The 25558-nt window shown below is 46.9% G+C and overlaps 2 protein-coding genes across 2 annotated transcripts; one reads left to right on the forward strand and one right to left on the reverse strand.

Annotated features, from left to right (window-relative positions):
- Window positions 1-4812: 4812 nt before the first annotated feature.
- Window positions 4813-17756, reverse strand: LOC133273836 (potassium channel subfamily K member 16-like). Its single transcript, XM_061462437.1, is given in 6 exon segments — window positions 4813-5251; window positions 9123-9291; window positions 10156-10322; window positions 12937-13057; window positions 17402-17642; window positions 17644-17756. Coding segments are annotated over 6 exon segments (1113 nt in total). The 5' UTR covers window positions 17733-17756; the 3' UTR covers window positions 4813-4925.
- A 4960-nt stretch (window positions 17757-22716) lies between these two features.
- LOC133274014 (inositol 1,4,5-trisphosphate receptor-interacting protein-like 1) lies at window positions 22717-25380 on the forward strand. The gene has a single exon (XM_061462761.1). It carries the CDS (start codon window positions 23089-23091, stop codon window positions 24586-24588), a length of 1500 nt encoding a protein of 499 aa, XP_061318745.1. The 5' UTR covers window positions 22717-23088; the 3' UTR covers window positions 24589-25380.
- The last annotated feature ends 178 nt before the right edge of the window (window positions 25381-25558 follow it).

The raw sequence follows: 25558 nt of genomic DNA on the forward strand, positions 1-25558 counted from the left end.
AGGAGAGGCTGTGTGCAGTGTTCACACTCGTGAATAACCTGGGCAATAGTGTCCATTGCTAAGTCCACCCCTCGATCATGAGTCCATCTCTGTGTTGCATCTCTGCTCTGATGGCCGGAAGTGCCATGGGCCCACCAGGCTGAAAATAATTCACTGTCCCCTCCAGCAGTTTCTGCAGCTTGTTGCTGGGGACTCCATACAGCTGCCTTCCATCTCCGATGCTTCCAAAGCACTGGAGGGGCCCAGTGGACTAGATACTTGCCCATACTGTCCCACACACCCTGCCACTCATGACTGTCCAGCCTTGGAGAAAACCTCTTGGTCCCCCTGCATCGTCGTCTAACCCCAGACAAGACCCAAACCTGACTCTGCTTAACTTTTGAGATCAGACAAAATGGTTGTGGGTAGAACACAGCCTGTGTGTGTGCCAACATGCTGATCCCCATCACAATCAGCAGGCAGGTCCCAAGGGTACCCAAAGGCCATTCAGAGCCTTCAGAACTCTCAGTTGATGCTGCTGTACTTGTCACTGGGGCTGGTGTAGCTGCTGTGTTTGCCGGCTCTCCCACCGCCAGCTTCTCTTTTCCTGAGTCCAGCTCTTCCTCCTCTGCCTTGCTGGGAAATGCTGCGTGGTCTCCTGCGTCCTCCTGGGGCTCGGCGGGCGGCTTCCGGGGAGTGCTCTCGGCCGTCGCGGGGCTGGGCTCGGCCGCGGGGCTCGGCTCCTCCGCCGCCTTCTCCCGCTGCTCAGCAGCCACCTCCTTCCTCTCCTCGACCGCCCCGACCTCCTCCACCGGCAGCCGTCCCCTCGCAGCCTCCGGCCCCGCTCCCGCCGCCGCTTGGTCCCCGGGGCCCCTCTCCCGAGTCGCTTCAGCAGCCGCCGGCTCCCGGGGCCGCTCCCCCTCGGCTCCCCGCAGCCTCACGAAGATGGAAGCGAGGACGAGGGCCAGGCCGGTGAAGAGCAGCCGGACGGGCAGGTACAAGTCCACGGCCACGTCCGTCCCGCCCTGCTGCTGGAGCCCGCCCGTATTACAACCCATTGCCATAAAGCACAGTGAGACAAGAACCTTAGCCCAAGCCCCACACTTGATAAACACCAACACAGCAAATACCGGCTCTACGTAAGTTACAACATTCTGAAGCTGTGAGATCAACAAGAACAACTCTGAGAGCCAATAAATCAGCATTGTGACGAGTGACTATTAATCCAGTCAAATCTGTCATTATCTCAACCCTTCGTGCCCCACGTTGGGCACCAAAAAGAACTGTCGTGGTTTAAACCCAGTCAGGCAATTAGTTCGCTCACTTCCCCCCCTTTCTTGCCCTCCCCCTGCTCCCGGAGGGACAGAGAGGAGAATCGAAAAGAATGCAACTCCCACGGGTTGAGATAAGAACAGTTTAGTAACTAAGGTATAACACAAATCACTACTGCTACCACCAATAATAACAATGATCAAGGAAATAACAAGGGAAGAGAATACAACACCTCAGCACCAGCCGACCGATAACTTGCCCCCCCCCAGCCCGACCAAGCACCGACCCATACCTCCTCCAACCCTGCAGTCCCCCAGCCCTTCCGGCTAACTCCCAGTTACATCCTGGGCATGACGTGCTGTGGTATGGAATACCTCTTTGGTCAGTTTGGGTCAGGTGTCCTGTCTCTGCTTCCTCCTGGCTTCCCCTCCCCCCTGGCAGTGCATGAGGCTCACAAAGTCCTTGGCCAAACCAAAACATCTTTGTTATCAGCTCTGTTCCCAGGCCGAAAGTCAAAACACTGCACTGCACCAGCTACCAAGAAGGAGAAAAACATGACTGCTACTGCTGAACCCAGGACAAGTGTGAATTGCTTGCACCCTATGACAATAGCTGCATAGAGCAGACTGACTTTTGGAAACAATAAGTCCTTGGTTCCATGGCTTCTTGTTAAACACCCACCAATGTGAAGGACAGAGAATTTGTCCTCTTGTTCTCAAAGAGCCACTGCCTGGGTCTGTGCTTACTATTTATGGTCAAAGTCCCTTTGCAATCTCTCTTACCCTTCCTGAAATGTTTAAACAAGCATCCTTGAATGCTCTCTGCTGCAGCTTGTTTTACATCTGGGTTGTGTTATTTATCAGGACAAGGAGCAAGTGGGACCATGGGAACAAACTGAAGAAAACTCTTCAGAGCTGTGTTTAATTCAAGATGTTCCTTGTAGGCTTTTCTTTCTCCCCTGCAATAGGGACAGCAAATAGACACGCATTGTGCTGGACCAGAGGCCGTGTCTGCCACCTGGGGTGGTATCAAATGCCAGGAACTGACCTAGAAGGAATTATGAGAAGCTGTGCAAAATGCCCCCAAGACAGGACCACCTCTCCCTAAACCAATTCTGACAGTATCTCTATTAATGGGCCTTCCAGGAATTGGTGGGAAAATATAGAAGAGAAAAAATGATGCCTGGAAAATAACAGTGTGAGTCAATGCTTGGTGAGAAAGCTAAATTGAGAGGTGAAGATATCCCTGCCTGGGAGCATCCATCTGCTTTCTGTGCCTGGCTATGGTGTTGCCTTGTGATAGTAACAGGGTCATGGCTTGCAGAAAGACCACTGTGTCCTACAACACCCCTGCCACCTTACCCCAGTTTCACTCAGTTCTTGTTCCTGCTGCCTCAGAAAGGTTTACTGACAGTGAGATACATTAGGTGAGAAGTCAGGCTTAAGGGTAACACTGGAAAATAATTTGGGGGCAAAAAGAAAGTACATATTTGGTCAGTTCTACATGCCAGGTCTTGAACCAGCAGAGTTGTTTTGACAAGAAGTGTGGTTTTGTGTCGTGGTTTAAACCCAGTCAGGTAACTCATTCACTCACTCCCCCCCTTCTTTCCCTCCCCCTACTCCCGGAGGGACGGAGAGGAGAATCGAAAAGAATGCAACTCCCACAGGTTGAGATAAGAACAGTTTAGTAACTAAGGTATAACAGAGATCACTACTGCTACCACCAATGATAATAATGATAAAGGAAATAACAAGGGAAGAGAATACAACACCTCAGCACCAACTGACCGATAACTCGCCCCCCAAGCCCGACCAAGCTCCGACCGATACCTCCTCCAACCCTGCAGACTCCCAGCCCTTCCGGCTCACTCCCAGTTTCCTCCTGGGCATGACGTGCTGTGGTATGGAATACCTCTTTGGTCAGTTTGGGTCAGGTGTCCTGTCTCTGCTTCCTCTCAGCTTCCCCTCCTCCCTGGCAGAGCATGAGGCTCAGAAAGTCCTTGGCCAAACCAAAACATCGCTATCAGCTCTGTTCCCGAGCTGAAAGTCAAAACACCGCACTGCACCAGCTACCGAGGAGGGGAAACATGACTGCTAAAGCTGAACCCAGGACATTATGTTTGACTGAAATAGTTATGAATTCAACTTTGAGGCTGATTGCATCTTTATAGCCTAAAATTGCCTTATAACTATAATTTATTCTCCCTTTCACATAGGAATAGCTCTGGCAAGGACTGGTCTTGCTGTAACAAACACCCGGAGAACAATTACTCACTGACAAAATAGGAACTTGAGGATATCATAAAAACCTGTCAAGCAACATGTTCAGCACCATCAAAGGAAGGTCCTTTGTGCACTAAACCTATGGACTGCCTTGAGTGGGTCCTGTGGATGCTCATATGAGTTTAGCATTTGGGCAGGTTCATGGTCTTTGAAATACAAAGACCCCCTCTCTTTTTTGGGCAGCCTTTGAGCCACTGACTACTGGAAGAGGAAGCATGGCAGAACTGCCTTGTTCTTATGCTATTCGGAGGCATATGCAGTAGGCATGGTCAGAGACAGGATATTTGACTAGAATGACTTTTAGTATAACCATATACACCTATGGGACTTTTCATCTCGATGACTGTGTTTACCACAGCTGCTTTGCCAGCGCTTCAGGGTAGGGTTTCGTGCACTTTTGACACACAGAAGGTATCTGATACATATTTCAGGCCTTTAAAGGACAGGGTGTTCAGCCAGCGATGGCCTGCATGCATGCCAGGCAGTACATCTGAAACAGCATGCCCAGATTCAACATCCTTTTTCTACCTGATTGAAAGTAAGGCTGCACTGCTTAGACAACACTCACACTTGAAAAGCAATCTTGGCACAGGACAGTAATTTTAAACAACTTTATAGCTCCTATGGAATATAAACACCATAGCAAGGTGCTGATACAGTGAGGACTCCTCTATTCAAACGAGTCTCTGTTCTTATGAATTATTATAAAATTACTATAAAATTTGAATTAAAGACAAGGTTTTATTTGTTCTTTATAAATATAATCAGAAAAATTTTTCAAAGCCACAGGGATAAAAGGTGAAATTGCCTTTATTCATCTTAGTATAAAAGAGGAAGAGGTAGAATTCACAGTTTCTAACATGCTAACCTTTTTCTAGCCCTGTTCATTGGATGCTTCTAGTGCCTCTGAACTGAGCTCAGGTCTTGTCCTTTAAAGTCTTTTAGATCATAATAGCTTAGCCAATATGATGGCTTAAATCAGGCATCTATTACGTTATATATCCTTCTGTCTTCTTCCAAAGGTACTATACAATGCCTCAGAAAAGCTTGTGTGTGCCAATTCCTGGAAGAGACATGATTGCAAGCAGCAAAATTGAAACAGAACCAGCAAGTGCTACCATGCCCCTCCTCTGCATTTTCATAGAAGCACCTTAAAAACTCCTTGTAAAATAAGTGCACTTCTCAGGCTGTCAGCACAACCTAGCTGCAAATTGAGCAAATTTCTTACTGTTAATATTCAGGCTTTGTGTAACTAAGTCTTGAGTTCTGAAAGGTCGTATCTCAGCCAAAGGTAGGAGAAATTTTATTTCCATGGGAATTTCTTTAGAATAATTAACTAGTAACTCTCCAATGAAGAATTCAATTCTCATATGTTATGGCAATAGTTTTGCTCTAAGAAAAAGCATTTTTTTCCGTTTTTGTCTGCTCAGAATCTGGTTCTAATGACTCCATTTTCTGTGCATCCCCTCCAGCATGTGCTGATAGTAGTTCTTCTTCTGGAATAAACTGAGAAGGCCAGCATCTTCTTTGTTGGCTTGCTACATTGTCCTTACTCACCTTTCCAATTTGATGGATATCCTTGACAATTATTTTTTCAGTATCTTCTAGTACTGTTGTCAATAAATTAAATAGGAGAGCAATCCAAGCAAGACCAAAAAGGATCCAGATGGCCACTAGTGTTCGATAGTAGGAAAAGTAATTCCTGCCAGGCTGTTTACCTGCAGATAAGGAGGGAGAAAGAAGAAGAAAATTATCAAGTTAAAATTTCTCTGTTGGTGTAAAGTGGGCCAGCCTAGTGGATTCATCGGTGTATTTTATGTGGAGTACTTTAAGGTGACTTTTTCATCATAGTGGATTCTCTCACCTCCCCAGCATTAGGTTAAGGTTGGGCAATCTCTTGCTGTTACAATAAACTCATACATGCTATCACAAACATGCTGGCCTGTAAAAAGATATACTGGATTTCACATATTTATATACTGAACTAGCAGCAGAGCAGGGCATTTTTTCCCCTTACAGCATACCAATCCCAGTTCAACCTCTACACCTAAAGGCAATGATGTGGGAAGTAGTGTAAAAATGTATTGTATTATCTGGAAAATATTCACAAACTCACAAAGCACAAACAGCAGTGCACAGTGGACCACTATAACCACATAACTACTACTGCCTAAGTTATTGTAATTCTGTGTATTTCTATAAAGTGTGAATATAACTTCATAAATATTTGCTTTAAATTATAGTTAACCTTGATCATACAAAGAGAGTAGTTGCAATTCCTAATTTACTCACTGACACATGCCAAGAATACAATTTTCTATGTTGGAAACCAGACCGAAGCTTACTTCATGCAGTCCAAATCTCTTACCATCAGCCCGTATCTTTTCTGAATGGGTCATTTTATTTCTGCAGTCAACAATACACCACCATACAGACAGAATTTGCTCCTACTGCACTTAGTCCCACACGATGTTATCATGACACAGCTTATATGGCTGTGCAAGAAAACTTGGTGATACTGTGTATCAAGTGCTATAAGTCACTGTCAAGGGTGACTCCACATAGTTGGTAACCCAGCAGGGTGCATGGACAGGGAGATCACAAACCTGTGGATCATATACCTTTGTGAAGCTTCCCAGAAGGAGCTTCGCAACTGGCAACTCCTTTCAAGTCCTGCAGGACTCTGTAGCGCATAGATCAATGTGCAGGATTTTTGTATTTCATCAGGCAAGAGCTGTGAAAATGGGGCTGGTTTGACCTCATGGATAGATATCCAACATCTGCTTCTGCTGCTGGGGTTGAGTTGGCACAGGGGATGCCAGGCTTGCTACAGAGCATCTCCTTTTGTGTTCTTATCTGAAGTTCATGATGTGGGGTTAGCAAAGCAACTAGTAATATCTTTGTAATGTTAACTCAAAACTGGATTTAGCAGGGCATAAATTTACAGCCCAAAGAGAGTTTCACCCTAGAGGTATCACCTATATGTATTACAGTTAAATCCAGACTCTGTCACCTTCCTACCCAAAACAGGCTTTATCTCATGCTTGAAATACAACAGCTACAAATCGGTTTTGAATTACTAAAATGTGAATAAACTCAAACCTGTTCTGTTCCACTTGGCCAGCACAAATCCATTTGTCATCTGTAATTAATTCTAAACAAATGATACTCAGAGCAGTCATTGATTCTGCTTGTTTCATTGTGAGGTGTGAGGCATTAAACTTATCATTTTACCACCTTTGTTTAAGGCAAATTGCAATATATATTGCAGGAAAAAATATTTCAGCTCCAGTTAAGTTATCCTAATTAAGATGAAATCACAGTGCCAGGAGGCCTATCTAATTGTTATTTTTTAACTGTATTTGTAAAATAGTACGTCTGCAGAGCACATAGTCACAGCAGCCTGTGACTTGCTGTCATTATTGTAAAACACACTTGTAATTTAGACAAAGGAAGAGAATGCACCGGTTTAATGTTCACTTTTTCTCCCACATAGCACCAATCTTTCTCCATCTTCCTGTGTTCCACATCACTGTGTTTGAGGTGCTCAGCATCACACAGGCCAAGGTTATCATAGAATCATAGAATCGTTAGGGTTGGAAAGGACCTTAAGATCATCTAGTTCCAACCCCCCTGCTGTGGGCAGGGACACCTTACGCTAAATCATATCACACAAGGCCTCGTCCAGCCTGGCCTTAAACACTGCCAGGGATGGAGCATTCACAACCTCCCTGGGCAAACTATTCCAGTGCCTCACCACCTTAACAGGAAAGAATTTCCTTCTTATATCCAACCTAAACTTCCCCTGTTTAAGTTTTAACCTGTTACCCCTTGTCCTGTCACTACAGTCTCAATGAAGAGTCCCTCACCAGCATCGTTATAGGCCCCCTTCAGATACTGGAAGGCTGCTATGAGGTCTCCATGCAGCTTTCTCTTCTCCAGGCTGAACAGCTCCAACTTCCTCAGCCTATCTTCATACGGGAGGTGCTCCAGTCCCCTGATCATCCTCGTGGCCCTTCTCTGGACTTGTTCCGAAAGTTCCATGTCCTTTTTATGTTGAGGACACCAGTCCTTTAGATGTTCAGGAAAGAAATGCCTATGCCCTATTGTCCTCCACTGCAGTGACAAAGATTGTCCCCAGCTGGAGAAAACAGTAAGCAAAGAGGTCACTGTTGTGTGATACAGATTCTTTGCTGTTGCTTCAGTTCTGTTTCATGTTTGTGGCAATGCTGCTTAACCACTGTTGGAGACAAGGAACCTTTCTCTGGATTATGTGAAAAGAGAAATTTCAAGAGACATGTTTCCTATGCTTTGTAGCAAGAGGGAGCAATTAGCTAGCTGGGATAACTTGGGGAAATGTTGCTTAATCAACTCGTTGCTATTGCATGAATTAACCGTCAGTCTACAAGATCATTACAATCACTAAACTCATGCGAACAAGCAAGATGTCAACTGCATTGTCAATGCACTACCCAGCCTCTTTAGCAGACTAAGAGAAATTAAAGTCAGTAGGAAACATTATATGATTATAAAAACATTATATGATTATAAAAAGGACATGAAACTGTTGGAACAAATCCAGAGGAGAGCCACGAGGATGATCAGGGGACTGGAGCACCTCCCGTATGAAGACAGGCTGAGAAAGTTGGGGCTGTTCAGCCTGGAGAAGAGAAGGCTGTGTGGAGACCTCATAGCAGCCTTCCAGTATCTGAAGGGGGCCTATAACGATGCTGGGGAGGGACTCTTCATTAGGGACTGTAGTGACAGGACAAGGGGTAACGGGTTAAAACTTAAACAGGGGAAGTTTAGATTGGCTACAAAGAGGAAGCTCTTTAGTGTAAGGGTGGTGAGGCACCGGAATGGGTTGCCCAGGGAGGTTGTGAATGCTCCATCCCTGGCAGTGTTCAAGCCCAGGCTGGACAGAGCCTTGGGTGGCATGGTTTAGTGTGAGATGTCCCTGCCCATGGCAGGAGGTTGGAACTAGATGACCTTAAGGTCCTTTCCAACTGTAATTATACTATAATTCTATGATTCTATGATGCATAGGAGAGTAAAGAAGGCCACTTTCACAGTGGTATCTATGTTTAAGACCCACTTCTCATAGGGTGAGTAGATTTCCCTGCTTTGCAATGACAGGGATTTCTACCTGTTGTGTAAAATCATGTCTTCTGAAAGATGACCACTTATTTCTTTAGTATACATTTTGAGACATAAGTCTTAGGTAAGACTTATGCAAAGATACCTGCCTTATTTTATATGACTGTCTCAAACTGTTCCCTTTTAGTATATGCAAATTCCTATGCTACTTGAATTCTCCCCCTACACTTCCCCTTCCCTCCCCCAAAATGCTTGTCTTCTTTGCGCCCCAAAGCACCACATTTATTATATTTAGACAATTTTGTGTTTTTGTTAGCACATGCAATCACAGAGAAATGAGTAATACCCCCAGAACTGTACAAGAAAAAGACTAGTCAAAGACTCACACAGATTTGTCTCTACATTACACTGGTGGGCTGTGCAGTCAACCCATGGTAATTACGGTCATGACCCTGGTGCTTTACTATGTCTCCTCTCTGAAATCAACCTTACCTACTACATAATCTCCAAAGCCAATGGTGCTGAGGGTGATAAATGCAAAGTAAATTCCTTCGCTGTAGGACCATCCCTCTGTTTTCTGGAAGAAAAGTGACGGCAAGCACAGAAAAACTAGGATCCCCATTGCCAGGAAAAACAGAAGGGTCAGAAATTTTATCTTCTTCTGAAAAAGAAAATGGTTCAATTATAAGCATGATTTGACACACTAGTAGGTCCTATATAATGATGGCTATTCAAAATGGGTGGATATCTAGGAATACCTACTAGGTCTGCAGGAACTGAAGGGTTTGTATTGAGTACTCTTCCTCTGAAAGTACCCTAGGCTTGCTTTGAAGCAGGAACACCCCATGTATTATGGGTGTTACATGTCCATAGTAGCACTGGGAGATGTAGTCTTTTATTTGATTGTATCAATCATCTGGCTATTTACAGGTGCCTGTTCACCTTTCAGCAAGTGGGCTCAAATGAATAACTTCAGCCTGTTGTTTCCTTTATGTCAAAGCTAAGGGTGGAGAGGAACTAAAGGACCACATAATGAATAAGGAGGGGTGACACACTAGGCATTGAGTCAATATTATTGACTAATTATAGTATTGAAACCCCTATAGCTCACTGCTTTTTACAGCTTTTTACTGCTCACCTGCTTTATGCTGCCTCAAGATGAGATGATTAATCATCTCTCTCTTTGCTGGTTATAAAGGGAGACATGTACTTCTCAAGAGAGTTAGCTTCTGAGGTAAGTGTCTAGAGAAGTAAGATAAGGCGTCCACTCTCTCCATTGATTAATTAAGGGGGCTGGATGTCTGCCATTTAGATGGGTAGATAAAATGCATCCCTTTCTAAGAATGTCACGTCTGTGGTTGCCTTGTCTGTTTAGCTCTGCAAGCAAGGAATGTCTCTTTCCCTCTCCTAATGCAATGCCTAACACAGCATGAGAACAAATATAACAGGGGATAATGCCAGCATACACCTTGAAAATAAAACTAGAAATGAGCATATAACTGCCCAAGTAATTAAAGCCAATTACCTTTCTCATTCCTTTCTCGTACAGGAATTTCCCCAGCTTTTTACATAGCAGTGAGAGCATCTTACCGACACGATGTAGAAAAACAATATTCAGAGGGATTCCGAACAGAGCAAAAAAGACACAGAAGATCTGGCCTCCAGCAGTTTTAGGACGTAATGTGCCATAGCCTATGAAAAAAACAGGGTCAGAGGAGATATCCCAGAGAACTGGAGCAGCCACAGTCACATTCATACCTACCCCAACCTGGCCTGCCTTTGACCCTAAAAGATGTGGCTAGCACATCTTAGTCAACATGCATACTATTTTCCAGAAAAAAGCAGCAAGAAAGTGATTCACCATGCATGTTTTGGGGGATGCAGGGAGCACTGTGTACTCCCAACCCAGTCTTAGTGGGAACGAAAAACAGAATCTAAAAGCAGTTATGGGAAACATGCACTGTCCTGTGACAAACACATGGAAAGACAAAACCCAGAAGTCTGGGGTCCTGGAAGACATCAAGGCTGGAGTCACAAGCTGTTTGCCATGTCAGAATCACACACAGCCATCACTAGCTTCTTGTCAATTTGTCTGTCTGCTAGTGACCTTGGCTAAATCCCAGCAAGCTGAAATGCTCAGATACTGGCTCCAGTCCTGGAGCAGTGTAGTGCGTATTAGAATAGGTGGTGCTAATTAGTCCAGACCTTACTGGTGGCTGATTTATTCATGCCAGAGAGATATTTGTCATAAAGTCCTACTAAAAGAGTATTTATCCACTTAGATAAATAATAGAACAACAGCTGCAGAACTCCAGACATCTCCTTTAATGGAATGGAGACTGTTCTTAGACCCCATGAGGTATGTCCCTGAGTGCAAAAGTCCTGTGCTTTCTGTATGTCCTTACTCTATCAGTGATCCTGAGAAAAGGCACTTTCCCAAGCACAGTTCATCTAAAGGCATCCACTACTTGGAAAATGCGGTTTTATTTTGGTGAAGAGACAAATAAAACAACTAATTGGTTTACTGCATAGGAGGCCCCAAATGCCTGAGCTGTCTTGTGCTCTCTGTTGCAGAAATTTTCATGACAAAACCTGGTGAAGATGAGTGGAAGTACCTGATGTACCTTCACAACAGACTTATGTGGCAAAGGTGCAGAGAAACAGACCATCCTGGGATGGTCTGTTCACCTGTGTTAGTGTTGGCAGATACAGAGTTAATTTTCTTCATAGTAGCTAGTATGGGGCTATGGTTTGAATCTGTGCTGAAAACAGTGTTGATAAGTCAGGGCTTATTTTATTATTGCTGAGCAGTGCTGAGCAGACTCAAGTCCTTTTCTGCTCCTCACCCCACTCCATCAGTGAGCAGGCAAGTTGGGGTGCACAGCACAGGCAGTGGGGGTGCACAAGAAGTTGGGAGGGTACACAGTCAGGACGGCTGATCCCAACCAACCAACCAAAGGGATATACCACAGTACATCATGCTTAGCATATAAAGTTGGGGGAGGAAGAAGAAAAGGAGGGATATTCAGAGTTATGGCATTTTGTTTTCCCAAGTAACTGTTACATGTGATGGAACCCTGCTTTCCTGGAGATGGCTGAACACCTGCCTTCTGATGGGAAGTAGTGAATCAATTTCTCTGTTTGCTCTGCTGGTGCAAATAGCTTCTGCTTTACCTATTAAACTGTCTTCATCTCAACCCATGAGTTTTCTCACTTTTACTCTTCTGATTCTCTCCCCCACCCAACTGGGGCAGAGTGAGAGGTGCTTAGCTGTTGGCTGGGGTTAAACCATGACATTGCCTCACTAGGGAAACAAATTTTTTGGAAAGCGATTGATTTGTTTGGCAAAGAAATGTTGCAATGAAAAAATACAGTAATACAGGTGGTGGCAATGAATGGATTGGCTAGTAGCAAAATGCTGACAAACTAGGGAAGCTTTATTGATACGTGAATGTTGTAACCATGGAACATTTGTCATTTGTTTGATGGCTTGGAAGCCTTTCTCTCTTCTACAGCAGGAGGTCTCCTGCGTGGGCTCGTGCAACATCTGCACACCCACCATGATTCTGGGACAGCACTGGGACCCTTGTGACATGTCACACTCACATCTCAGTGCAGGAGCCATGCTCACAGTGTAGTGTGAATGAGGCCTCAGCTTTACTCTGAAGAAACATAGCTTTGACTTTCACTGCATTTGAGTGTGAAGCGGGAGCTAATGGCATGGATTTTATGCTTAAATTTGGCAGGCCTGCACTTTTGGGGATTCATATTTGAGAGAAAGGGACAGATAGGCAGGCCCTAAAAAGGTTAGAAGAGCTTGAAGAAGCAGTGTAAAAGTCTCAGCATTTGTTTTTCCCCCTTCCCACTTTTTCCATCCTGGCGTATTACTAGTTCAATATGTGCACGAACAGCTCAGGATAGATTATTGAGACAGTGTCCATGCCCAAGGAAAGTTCACTTCTTTCTTGTAATTCTTTTATGCTTTACAGCACTCTTGGATTTAAAGCCTATTTTACCCTAAAACAAAGACGAGGAAAGTGAAGTTTGCCTCCCACCCACAACTGGCAGCAGACTGAGCATTTTAACAGATGGCTCAAAAAGAAACAAGTGTGAAATAATGCGAAAAACCAAAATAAGTGTACAAAGAGTTGTGTGTGAGGTCTCAGGACCAGAGGTCTCAGGACCAAGTCTGTTGCTGTCTACCATCCATGACAATGAAGGGCTGAAGTTTTTATTCTTTAAAATATCAATTCAGGTCCTGATAACCAGGCATTACACACAGATACATGTAGAGCATCAGACTTACCTATTGTGGAGACAACCGTGCCTGCAAAGAAGAAGGAGTTACTGAAATCCCAGTTGCTGTCTTCAATCTGTGATTCATTTCCAACAGGGTATACTCCATTCTGAATGGCGTCAGTCAGGTTCTGGGAGTGAAAGCAAACATTTGGTATCAACACAGCTGCTTTTCTGAAGTGCTTGCTGAAAGAATAGATTTAGCCAGCTACTGCTCCTTTCCTGTAAATACCACTCACCAGTACTCGGTGATACTCTTGACACTATTCACACCTTCACCGTCAGTGTTTTTGAATGTCATTCTTTTGCCCTGTTTATGCTGACTGCTCTAATGGTTGTTAGGAAAACTTGCTTACTTTAGCATGATCAAGGACCTCTGCTCTTTTAGGCTAAGTACTTTAGAAAAAATGATCCTACATATGACTAGGATGTTGCAGAGCAAGACAGACCACTGACTTACATGATGGAGTGGCTTGTTGATGGTTTTGAGTTTGCCCTTAAGATGACAGAGGTGGATACAAGATCTAATCACCCACTTTTATGCAGGCACAGTGAGCAGTGACTCCGATCCCTCCCAGAGGGCATTAGTGAGTTATAGCAGTGTACATGTGACACACAAGAGAATTTCATTTTAATTTTATATTCTGATTAGTATCACAGATTTAATTTCAGAGAAAGTCAATTGATTAACAAAGCATTACTCTTGGTGTTACCACAACCACAATTTAGCCTGACATATGCACTCTTCTCACAACTGCATGCATGAACACACATACACATATTTACAACGTGATCTTTGAGATGAGGTTAGATGAATTAAAACGCCAAACACTATGCAGAAGTCCCTGCCTTTAGCAAGCAGAGAACATTGGACTGGACATCTGAAAGGCAGGCTGGTTTGTACAGAAACAGCAAGAGAAAATCCAGAGCTGAACCCTGCCAGAGGCATGACAAAAGCTGGAATAAATTGCACCAGAAAAAATCTTCCTTCCCTCTTCCATGCTCACTATCTTTAGTGCTGGTGTTCCAAAAAATCAAAGCTAACGGGAATTATTCCACAGCCCTTGCACAAAGACTTCACTGTCTTCAAAAGTTTTCTCCTTTTTTTAGCCCACTACCAACACAGAAAAAAAAAATAAGTGAAGAGGGTGCAGGCATGTATGAACTCGGGCTGGATCACTAGTTGTGTTATTAGACATACCAGTTCTTCCCCTCCTTTCCTTATCCTGTGAACTAGCAATTAATTTCCTATGCAGAAATGCTTACCATAAGGCTGATTGCACTTCCCATTTCCTTCTTCACTGCAACAGCTAGAACTAGGATATACCAACAATTTGGAGACAAATTGTCGTGGTTTAAACCCAGTCAGGTAATTCATTCGCTCACTTACCCCCCTTTCTTGCCCTCCCCCTGCTCTCGGAGGGACGGAGAGGAGAATCGAAAAGAATGCAACTCCCACGGGTTGAGATAAGAACAGTTTAGTAACTAAGGTATAACACAAATCACTACTGCTACCACCAATGATAATAATGATAAAGGAAATAACAAGGGAAGAGAATACAACACCTCAGCACCAGCTGACCGATAACTCGCCCCCAAGCCCGACCAAGCTCCGACCGATACCTCCTCCAACCCTGCAGTCTCTCAGCCCTTCCGGCTAACTCCCCGTTACATCCTGGGCATGACGTGCTGTGGTATGGGATACCTCTTTGGTCAGTTTGGGTCAGGTGTCCCGTCTCTGCTTCCTGCCAGCTTCCCCTCCTCCCTGGCAGAGCATGAGGCTCACAAAGTCCTTGGCCAAACCAAAACATCCTTGTTATCAGCTCTGTTGCCGAGCAGAAAGTCAAAACACAGCACTGCACCAGCTACCAAGAAGGAGAAAAACATGACTGCTACTGCTGAACCCAGGACATTATCCACCCCTTATTCCATACCATTCACGTCATGCTCAGATCCCACATTTTCAATATACCATCACTCTTATCTTAGTGCATGGACCAGTCCCTATAAAGCTGCTGAGTCCATCTGGTCCATGATGGCAGGCTCCATCTCTTCTAACAGTCTTCCAGAGCAGGAGAGACTGTGTGCAGTGTTCACACTTGTGAATAACCTGGGCAATAGTGTCCATTGCTAAGTCCACCCCTCGATCATGAGTCCATCTCTGTGTTGCATCTCTGCTCTGATGGCCTGAAGTGCCATGGGCCCACCAGGCTCAAAATAATTCACTGTCCCCTTAAGCAGTTTCTGCAGCTTGTTGCTGGGGACTCCATACAGCTGCCTTCCATCTCCGATGCTTCCAAAGCACTGGAGGGGCCCAGTGGACTAGATACTTGCCCATACTGTCCCACACACCCTGCCACTCATGACTGTCCAGCCTTGGAGAAAACCTTTTGGTCCCCCTATATTGTTGTCTAACCCCAGACAAGACCCAAACCTGACTCTGCTTAACTTTTGAGATCAGACAAAATGGTTGTGGGTAGAACACAGCCTGTGTGTGTGCCAACATGCTGATCCCCATCACGATCAGCAGGCAGGTCCCAAGGATACCCAAAGGCCATTCAAAACCTTCAGAACTCTCAGTTGATGCTGCTGTACTTGTCACTGGGGCTGGTGTAGCTGCTGTGCTTGCCGGCTCTCCCACCGCCAGCTTCTCTTTTCCGGAGTCCAGCTCTTCCTCCTCTGCCTTGCTGGGAAGTGCTGCGTGATCTCCTGCGTCCTCCTGGGGCTCGGCGGGCGGCTTCCGGGGAATGCTCTCGGCCGTCACGGGGCTGGGCTCGGCCGCGGGGCTCGGCTCCTCCGCCGCCTTCTCCCTCTGCTCGGCAGCCGCCTCCTTCCTCTCCTCGACCGCCCCGACCTCCTCCACCGGCAGCCGTCCCCTCGCGGCCTCCGGCCCCGCTCCCGCCGCCGCTTGGTGCCCAGGGCCGCTCTCCCGGGCCGGTTCGGCTGCCGCCGGCTCCCGGGGCCGCTCCCCCTCGGCTCCCCGCAGCCTCACGAAGATGGAGGCGAGGGCGAGGGCCAGGCCGGTGAAGAGCAGCCGGACGGGCAGGTACAAGTCCACGGCCACGTCCGTCCCGCCCTGCTGCTGGAGCCCGCCCGTATTACAAGCCATTGCCATAAAGCACAGTGAGACAAGAACCTTAGCCCAAGCCCCACACTTAATAAACACTAACACAGCGAATACCGGCTCTACGTAAGTTACAACGGTCTGAAGCTGTGAGATCAACAAGAACAACTCTGAGAGCCAATAAATCGTCATTGTGACGAGTGACTATTAATCCAGTCAGATCTGTCGTTATCTCAACCCTTCGTGCCCCACGTTGGGCGCCAAAAAGAACTGTCGGGGTTTAAACCCAGTCAGGCAATTCGTTCGCTCACTTCCCCCCCTTTCTTGCCCTCCCCCTGCTCTCGGAGGGACACAGAGGAGAATCGAAAAGAATGCAACTCCCACGGGTTGAGATAAGAACAGTTTAGTAACTAAGGTATAACAGAGATCACTACTGCTACCACCAATGATAATAATGATAAAGGAAATAACAAGGGAAGAGAATACAACACCTCAGCACCAGCCGACCAATAACTCGCCCCCAAGCCCGACCAAGCTCCGACCGATACCTCCTCCAACCCTGCAGTCTCTCAGCCCTTCCAGCTAACTCCCAGTTACATCCTGCGCATGCCGTGCTGTGGTATGGAATACCTCTTTGGTCAGTTTGGGTCAGGTGTCCTGTCTCTGCTTCCTCCTGGCTTCCCCTCCTCCCTGGCAGAGCATGAGGCTCACAAAGTCCTTGGCCAAACCAAAACATCCTTGTTATCAGCTCTGTTGCCGAGCAGAAAGTCAAAACACTGCACTGCACCAGCTACCAAGAAGGAGAAAAAATGACTGCTACTGCTGAACCCAGGACACAAATGTACTCATCCTTAGCCTCCTGTGCCATGATCAGAAACACCTTTCCCTTGCCCAGGCTATCAGTTTTACTTCTGCAGCATCTTCAAAAAGTAAACCCTCACTATGCCATCCTCCTTGTATTGATTTGGGCTTCTTTATTTTTTCCCAACAGATTACTTCTGACCTTGCCATATGGTTTCTTTGGGCTATCTCTGACACTGTTCTATATGGCAACCATGCCCATGCATTTCAGACAGCTTCATTTTTCCTGCCATGCCACCCACTGTAGATAATTCAGCCACACCAAAAGCTGAATCAAGAGGAGTCAAGACCCCAAAGAATCGGGAAACTGTGGGATGGGGACTATTAATAGCTAACACATAAAGTTTTGTCAAACTTCACAAGATGTATTTACCATCAGAGTGACCTGCCTGCTCAGACTGGAGAGCAAGCTTGGGGATTGGTATAAGCATCCCAATGACTACATCAGTAGGAAAGCAGAGAAAGTTATCTGGATAGCAAGGCTGAAGAGGAAACAACATGTGATCGGAAGACAGGAGGGAGAAAGGGCTTCCACAGGGCTGCCACGCACCTTCATAAACTGTTCCACTTCCGCCACTGTGAGGTGAGTGAAGTTCTGCAGAAAAGCCTCCTTCATCTGGGCAGCTGCCATTTTCTCCTGCTTCTCAGCAGTTCTCTCCAGTGCCTGGAACACAGCAGCACCCACAAGCAGATAGATAAAGTATCCAGCCACCAGCAAACCTGTCTGCAGCTTGCCACTGCGCATGGCCTTCAGTGGGACACAGCAAAGAACAAAGAGTGACAGATGGTGATGCCTCCCCCAGGCAGGAAGAGCCCTCCCAGCTCTGGTTTCCAGTGGGATTCTGCACTGACAGCAACAGTGAGCCGTCAAACACATTCATGTGGAAGTTGGGAAAAAAAAAACCAAAAAACCCAAACAAACAACAAAAACCAAATCCAAACCCAAACCACAAAAAAAAAAACAAACCCAACCCTCTCAAAAAAACTTTTCCACTCTCTGGGCTGCATGCTGTTTAGGAATTTCCTCTTGTCTGTGAAACTCTGTCTTGCTGAGTTCTCAGGAAAAGCAGGTCAGGATGTGAGGAGCTGGCAAGTGGCCATCTCCTGCTCAAGAGGCTCTGGGGACAGGTGAGGATAGCCTGTAAATGGTCCACAGAGAGCTTGCTAGGAAAAACCTTATTTCCCCTCCTCTGTGGCCTGCCAACTCCAAGAACTGGCCTCCAGAGCAAGCTCAAATGACCTCAGAAGCCCACTGTAGTGAGGTGGGTGTTTGTCCCTACTCCCAAGTAACAAGCGCTAGAGCAAGAGGCAATAGCCTCAAGCTGTGATAGGGGAGGTTTAGATTTGCTATTAGAAAAAATGTCTTCACTCAAAAGGTCGTCAAGCACTGAGTTTGGAATAAATAGCAGACAGATCTGAGTTTGGCTGCACCAGGAACATTCTTAACACTCAGATTAACTTGCTTGCTCTTAGACTTTTAAGCATTTTGTTTTGTGCACGATTTCTTTGTTATTTCAGCAGATGCCTTACTTTAGTAATGAGAAAACACTGAAGCAAATCATAGAATCATAGAATAGTTAGGGCTGGAAAGGACCTTAAGATCATCAAGTTCCAGCACCCCTGCCATGGCCAGGGACACTGCACACTAAACCATGTCACCCAAGGTTCTGTCCAACCTGGCCTTGAACGCTGCCAGGGATGGAGCATTCACAACCTCCTTGGGCAACCTATTCCAGTGCCTCACCACCCTTACACTAAAGAACTTCCTCTTTGTAGCCAATCTAAACTTCCCCTGTTTAAGTTTGAACCTGTTACCCCTTGTCCTATCACTACAGTCCTTAATGAATACTTCATCCCCAGCATCGTTATAGGCCCCCTTCAGATACTGGAAGGCTGCTATGAGGTCTCCACACAGCCTTCTCTTCTCCACGCTGAACAGCCCCAACTTCCTCAGCCTGTCTTCATACGGGAGGTGCTCCAGTCCCCCGATCATCCTCGTGGCCCTTCTCTGGACTTGTTCCAACAGTTCCATGTACTTCTTATGTTGAGGACACCAGAACTGCACACAAAACTCCAGGTGATGTCTCACGAGATCAGAGTAGAGGGGCAGGATCACACCCTTTGACCTCCTGGTCACGCTTCTTTTGATGCAGCCCAGGATACAGTTGGCTTTCTGGGCTGCGAGAGCACAATGAAGCTGGTTCATGTTAAGTTTCTCATCGACCAGCACCCCCAAGTCCTTCTCTGCAGGGCTGCTCTGAATCTCTTCTCTGGTGCAAGGTGTAGGACCTTGCACTTGGCATGGTTAAACGTCATAAGGTTGGCATCAGCCCACCTCACAAGCATGTCAAGGTCCCTCTGGATGGCATTCCTTCCCTCCAGCGTATCAACCGAACCACACAGCTTGGTGTCATTGGCAAACTTCCTGAGGGCGCACTCAATCCCACTGTCCTTGTCACCTACAAAGATGTTAAACAAGACCGGTCCCAGCACCGACCCCTGAGGGGCACCACTCATTACTTGTCTCCAGCTGGACATTGAGCCATTGACCACAACTCTCTGTGTGTGGCCATCCAGCCAGTTCTTTATCCACCGAGTGTCCATCTATCAAATTGATGTCTCTCCAATTTAGAAACATCCTCTGAAGAAGCAATATGCCACCTCTTCTGCTCTTTGAGCCTTTTCATTTCTACTGAGTTTGAAAACACAAGAAAAGACGGAAACTCTGGGATTAGCTTTGCAGAACTGGTGTAAACAAGAAGTGGCATATGGCAACGGTCTGTCTAGTGCAGGCTGTCCTTTCACACATAAATCTGTTTGGCCTCAGAAGAAAACAGGAACCTGTGAAGGAAGGTTAAGTAGTTTTGCAAACCCTTAAAAGTTTGAAGATTTTCTTCAGACTTACTGGAAAAGGGTTTGTAGAAACTGGATGTTTCATGTTTCCTTTCACTTTTTTGAAACTGCAGGGTGTTGGTGTGTTTCTTCCTCAGATTTAAACTATTCCTGTACAAATAATGTCACCTATGGCTTCACCCTTGCATGTGTCTAGACTCCTAGCCCTGTGAGACAAGTGAAATCCCTTTGCATGTACAAATGGAGCATTTCCTCATCTGCACAATACACATGAAGATAATACAGGTAGATTCTTTCCTCAGTGTATCTGAGGGGAAAATGGATGGGAAAAAAAAAAACAAAATCTTGGGGGAATTTTTATATTGTCTTCAGTTGAAATGGTTTGATCAGGGTGGGTAAGGGGCCAGGAAACTTCATCTTTCTCATGCTGCCTACTCTAAGTTTAGATATACTAAGCTGGGTTTCCTTCTAGCCCCATTTCCAAGATAGCAGGTTTTCTATCTGTGCATGCATCTACAGAAGCCCTTGACTGCAAGATCCTTTGTTTTCCTCTAGCTCTCGAACAGGGAATACACATCACCTTTTTCAGTTTGTTTCTTCATACCTGCCTGCAAAACTTTAATAATGACTACAGATTTTTCGACATGAGAGGAGTATCCCACCACACAGCACTTGGATTGACACTTGAAGAGGGAAAGAGGGAGAGCAAGCAAAGCATCTGTTCAGTACTGGATTGTTAACAAATAGGGTTCTTTGGGGAAGAAAGGAAGGGATAACCCATATTCCCTCAGTGGAGTTTTCCATTTGAAGCCATCCCTCATAAAGTTAAGGATAGTTTCTGTTAGCCGTGACTGTGCTTCTCTCCTTATTTTGCCTAGATTAAAAGCTGAAAGCATGATTTTGGTGGAGGCTGCTGGAGCTATCACTTGTTCCAGCTACTGAGACTGAGAGAAAGGGAATCTGGGCTGAGCCAAAGCACCATCATTGCCTATTTTCCACTCCAGGTGTCCATACACTGGGCTAGACTGTCACCATTCACCCCAGTCATGAAAACTAAGTGTTTCCTAAGTGCTGGAGGTACAATATCCTTATCTGATGCTGAAGCTGGCATCCCACACCTGCTTTATAATCACAGTTATAACCTGTCTATATAGCTGGGAAGGTAAATGGGGACCTTCTTCAGTATATCTGATGCACCAGCCACCATAATTGCTGTGTACTGGGAGATCATGAATACAGACTGCATGGATGCAAGTTAATACAAGCCTCGTAGATGCTACTTAAACAAAACATCGCCAGTGGGGGCAGCGTTTCTCTCATGCACCCCAAGACCTTGAGCCAGCAGGACTGACAAATCTATTCAATGCTGCTTGTTCCTCAAGGAGCTGAAGAAGTGGATGTAAAGGCTCATAACTGTAATTTTTACTTGTGGAAACCAACAGAGACAGCTATCGAGCAATAACACTTCTCCAAAACCCATAAATTGACAAGAAGACTTCTGCTGCCCCAGTTCAACCTTCCCTTGAGACTGTCCCATTGCCATCTAAACTGTAGCTTGCAGGTACAGCACCAACAGTATCTATTAAGGTCCAGAAAGCTGTGGGTGCAGGCAGATGTCAAACACCCTGTTCTACCCTGCATAACCTGCCAAAATCAAGGGCTTCTACATTATCAATGCATCTGCAGACTGAAAGAAGGAGGCATTGGAGACTGATGAGACCGGCAGAAAACAAAAATCAACAGAGAGCACTGTTTTGTTATTCATTTCTACGGTTTATTATTTGGAAATACTTGCTTTTTAACTCAGTTCAGTATTCCACAGAGCACATACATAACCAAGGAAAACCAGCCCCACTTCCACAGCAAGTTAAGGAACAACCATCCCTTTCCCTTTTTACCAATGCTCTGTTTCAAAATGGCTTGGTGCGATCCTCAGTTGGTGTCATCCTTCAGAGATTTCTTACCTCTCAGGTGAAATTCAGAGAGTAAATTCAGGTGTAAACCAGTTTATTCTTCCATGCCGGTAGCATAGCTGGTAAAGAGCATGAGATTCATGTCCTGTTCCCAGTTCTGACTCGTTAAGTGACTTTCAAAACCAAGCTTCACCTCTCTCTGCCTTCATTTTCCCTTCTGTAAAATGGCAATAACAATGCCTAACTGTTGAAAGAGTCCCTTATAAGATCTGTGTGTTCTTGTAACAGCAAACTGCTGTATAAACTAATAATGGAATACAGTGGATTTCTTTAAAAGGTGATACTCCTTTTGCAGCCTTACTGCACAAACCAGAAAGTACAAATAACAGGTCCTAATGAAGAGACTGCGTAACTTAATAATTTACAGGAAGACATGTTTTCTACATATAAAATCACTTGAAATAATCACAGAGCGCTGCTCTGTGACCATGATGCATCTGTATGCGTTTAAAAGATTTTTCTTTGTGAGTGTGGCTTGATTACGAAAGGGGCCTTGGGTGGCAAAAAAAAGAAGAACTTGATCTCTGCTTCCAATTTTTCTGATAGATCCCTTCCTAATAATGATTTTGGGGTATTTGGCATATATAAAAATTTATGCATTCCTTTCATTTTACCCATTTTGCATTGGAGAGGTTGCATGCATGGTAGCTTCTGTTGCTGGCCTGTCGCCCCAATCACATTTAAAGGTTCATTATCGATGAAAGCTAACTGTTGATTTAACACCGCAAACTTAGCCCCGGTGTCTGCTAGAAATTCTACATTTGTGTCTTCCTTCCCCGGCTTCATTATAACCGGGGGACTGGCCGGGGTTCAACCCTCCGGTCCCCCCTGTTCTATTTCTAATTCAGCAAGGCATGGGAGGTGTGTCCCGGCAGAGGTCCCACCACTCCCAGGAGTTGCAGGAACCGGCTGCATTCAGGGAATAATTTTTATTGTGTTATGGAGATCCTGCCTTTCACTCCCCTCCAAATTCTGCTTGCTAGCTGGCCCGCGGTTGTGCGGGCGGGACTGCGGTGTGCTCGCGGCGCCTGTAACAGCACAGGGGACGCGTCACAATGGGGGATGGATATGAGGGTGCCAGCAGGCAGCATTGGCACAGGCCTGCCTGAGGCAGCAGTGAGTGCGCGCGTAGGGGGGAGGCTGGGCTGGAGAAGGGCAGGGGCAGAAACGTGGGCCCCTGGGGGTGGGTGCTCACCCTGCATCGAAACCCTAGCTGCGAGCGCCTTGGGCAGGGCACGCTGCTGCTGGCACCGGGCCTGGGCGCAGGCCTTGCTGCCCCCCAGCTGCCTCGTTCCCTCTCCTGCCTGTCAGCAGCTCTCTGCGCCTCCTGTCTGCGCTTCCCCCGCCACCAGCTCCCTTCCTCCTTCCCTCCCTCCCAGTCCCACTGAACTCCTTCTTTCTCCTGCAGGCCATGGGTCTCGCAAAGCTCTTACTCTGGTTTCTGGAAGGCATATTCTCGAACGTGCACATGGTCGGTGATGAGCTGGATGAAGCCACACGTGAACTCATGCAGCAGCATTTGGAGATGCTTATCGAGGAGATGGCTCGGATGTTGCAGGAGCTGGAGCAGCAGCAGGTCGAGGAGCTGAAGAGAATACAGCAAAATGGTGTGACCTGGAGTGGCCTGCTCTCTGCTGACTTGTGGAACTGGACGTTCTGGGTGACCGCTGGCTTCCTGCTCCTCCTGATTGTGGGGCTCTGGTGCTGCTTTAGCAAAAGAAGCCCTGAGGTGGGCAGCAGCATCAGCAGTGAAGAGGAGGAAGACAGTGAAGAAGATGCCTCTAGTGCCGAAGATTTGAACACGTACATTGCAAGGCGCAATGAGTGGTCAGAGAACGAACTGTGGGACCAGAGCGAGTGGGTGCTTGCAGTGGTGGAAAACCTCCTCTTTGCTTGCCAAGGGTCCATTTCCTTGTCAAAGGGTTTCTTGCCGGAGCTGGGACCAGCCATGGGAGTGGGCAGCGCCTTTGATTGCTGGAGTCCCCAGGACGACGAGCCTGTCTACCGTTTCCTCGTGCCCCTGACACCCCCCCGTGGCCACACCTTCCGCCTGGAGCCAGGCACCGTGGCAAAGGAGTCCCGCATCCGTGTGGAGCTGGAGTGCATGTGCACTGCTCAGCAGACGGTGGGGGGCATGCGGTGCTTCCTTCACAACCCCAAGGAGCAGCTCAGGAAGAAGCAGAAGCCCAGCCTCCTGCACACCCTCTGCACCAGCTCCTGTCTAGATGCGCAGAAAACTGCGCGCTGGTTCCAGGATTTGGTGAGGGAAAACAAGGCAATCTTGCGTCTGTTACGTTCACGTTACTGCCTTCTGACCGTGCTGCCCTCCAGACGCTCCTGCAAAGTGGAAATTGAGCATATCTCTGGGATAACCATGCTCATTGAGATGAACTTTGCCGTGCAGCTGGACAACTCAGACATCTTCATGAGCAGCCAGGCGAGAGAGGGTGTCTTCAGCCCAAGCACAACGTGGACACTGACCTGCGCCTGGGCAGAGGCAAAGTTCTTGTGGCTGATGTTCGATCAGACCCCAGATGACACCTTGCTCAGCTGCCTGCATCTCTGCAACCGCATGCTGGCGGGCACAGGCTTTTCCCGCTATGCCTTGAAGACAGTGGTGATGCACCTCCTCACCACCACACCCCTGTCAGGCTGGCGCAGCACACATTTCCTGCAGCGGCTGAGTGACATCACGAGGTACCTGCACCGCTGCTTGGAGGAGAATCGCCTCAACCACTTCTTCTTTGGGAATGAGAAGGTTCCTGAGGAGATCGTCTTGCCCCCAGCCTTGGAAAGAGCCGAGCCATTCAACCTCTTCCAGCATCTGGCGCAGGATCCGGCTGCCCACGAGCAGGCAATGCGTGAGTTCAAGGAGCTGCAACATCGGCTTACAGCACAGCTCTTCTTCTAGGGGCACTGAAAGTGGTCTTCATGCAGAGAACCGTGTTTGCAGAGTTCACAGCTGAGGACAGATGAGGACCACCTCATGCAGGAGGGAGATGACGGACAGAGTGCAGGCTGCTGCAAGGAAAGGAAGAACCTCGTGCAGTGGACCTCTGCCGAGAGCAGCAGCATTCTCTTCTGGATGGTTTTGAGATAGCAGCCGTTGAAGACTACAGCGGCGACAAAGATGACTTTCCCCGTGCTTCCTTCTCTCACTGGCTGCGGCCAGAATGGCATTTCACATGGGCCAAACTCTTGGTGGCAGCTCTGGCTGTGCAGGCACCAAGCGAGAGGCACCGCTGATGTGCCCCTGTGTGTTCACCGGGGTCTGGACGGAGAATCTACGCATGCTGGACCCTCCCCGGGGAGCTGGTGCCCCAGAACTGAGCACGCTGGGCACGGAGAACACGCTGCTCTATCGGCAGTGGGAATTCCTGCCTCACCTTTCTTCCACAGCAAAAGCACGCTCTGGGGAGTGGGACCCAGATGCAGCTGAAGAGCCCACTGGAAAGGAGCCTGGCAACAGTGACTCCTGTTGCTACCTGGACAGTGAGCTCCTCCCTCTTTGACAGGGCCCATTCCCTCTGGGAGCTTTCTCTTGTGCAAAGATACCAATAAATCTCTCATGTTACACCCAAAGAAGCACAGCTGCTATGAGGGTGTGGGCTGTGGAAAGGGCGCTGCTTGATGGTCAGGCTAACGGGGGATGTGCTTGATGGTCAGCTCCACAGAATCACAGAATCATCGAATCAACAGTAACAGCTGGAAAGGACCTTAACATACTTCAGTTCTAAGCCCTCCGCCATGGGCAGGAACGCCTCACCCCAGACCATGTCGCCCAGGGATCTGTCCAACCTGGCCTTGAACGCTGCCAGGGGTGGAGCATTTACCACTTCTTTGAGCAACCTGTTCCAGTGCCTCACCACCCCTAAAGCAAA

The sequence above is a fragment of the Pezoporus flaviventris genome, unplaced genomic scaffold (genome assembly GCF_033815535.1).
Source record: "Pezoporus flaviventris isolate CSIRO_AGI_PZ_B2104156 unplaced genomic scaffold, CSIRO_AGI_Pfla_v1 ptg000035l, whole genome shotgun sequence".
Taxonomy (NCBI): domain Eukaryota; kingdom Metazoa; phylum Chordata; class Aves; order Psittaciformes; family Psittacidae; genus Pezoporus; species Pezoporus flaviventris.

Coding starts and splice junctions, on each gene's coding strand:
- LOC133274014 (XM_061462761.1), top strand. CDS start 23,089: ATGGGTCTCGCAAAGCTCTTACTCTGGTTTCTGGAAGGCATATTCTCG.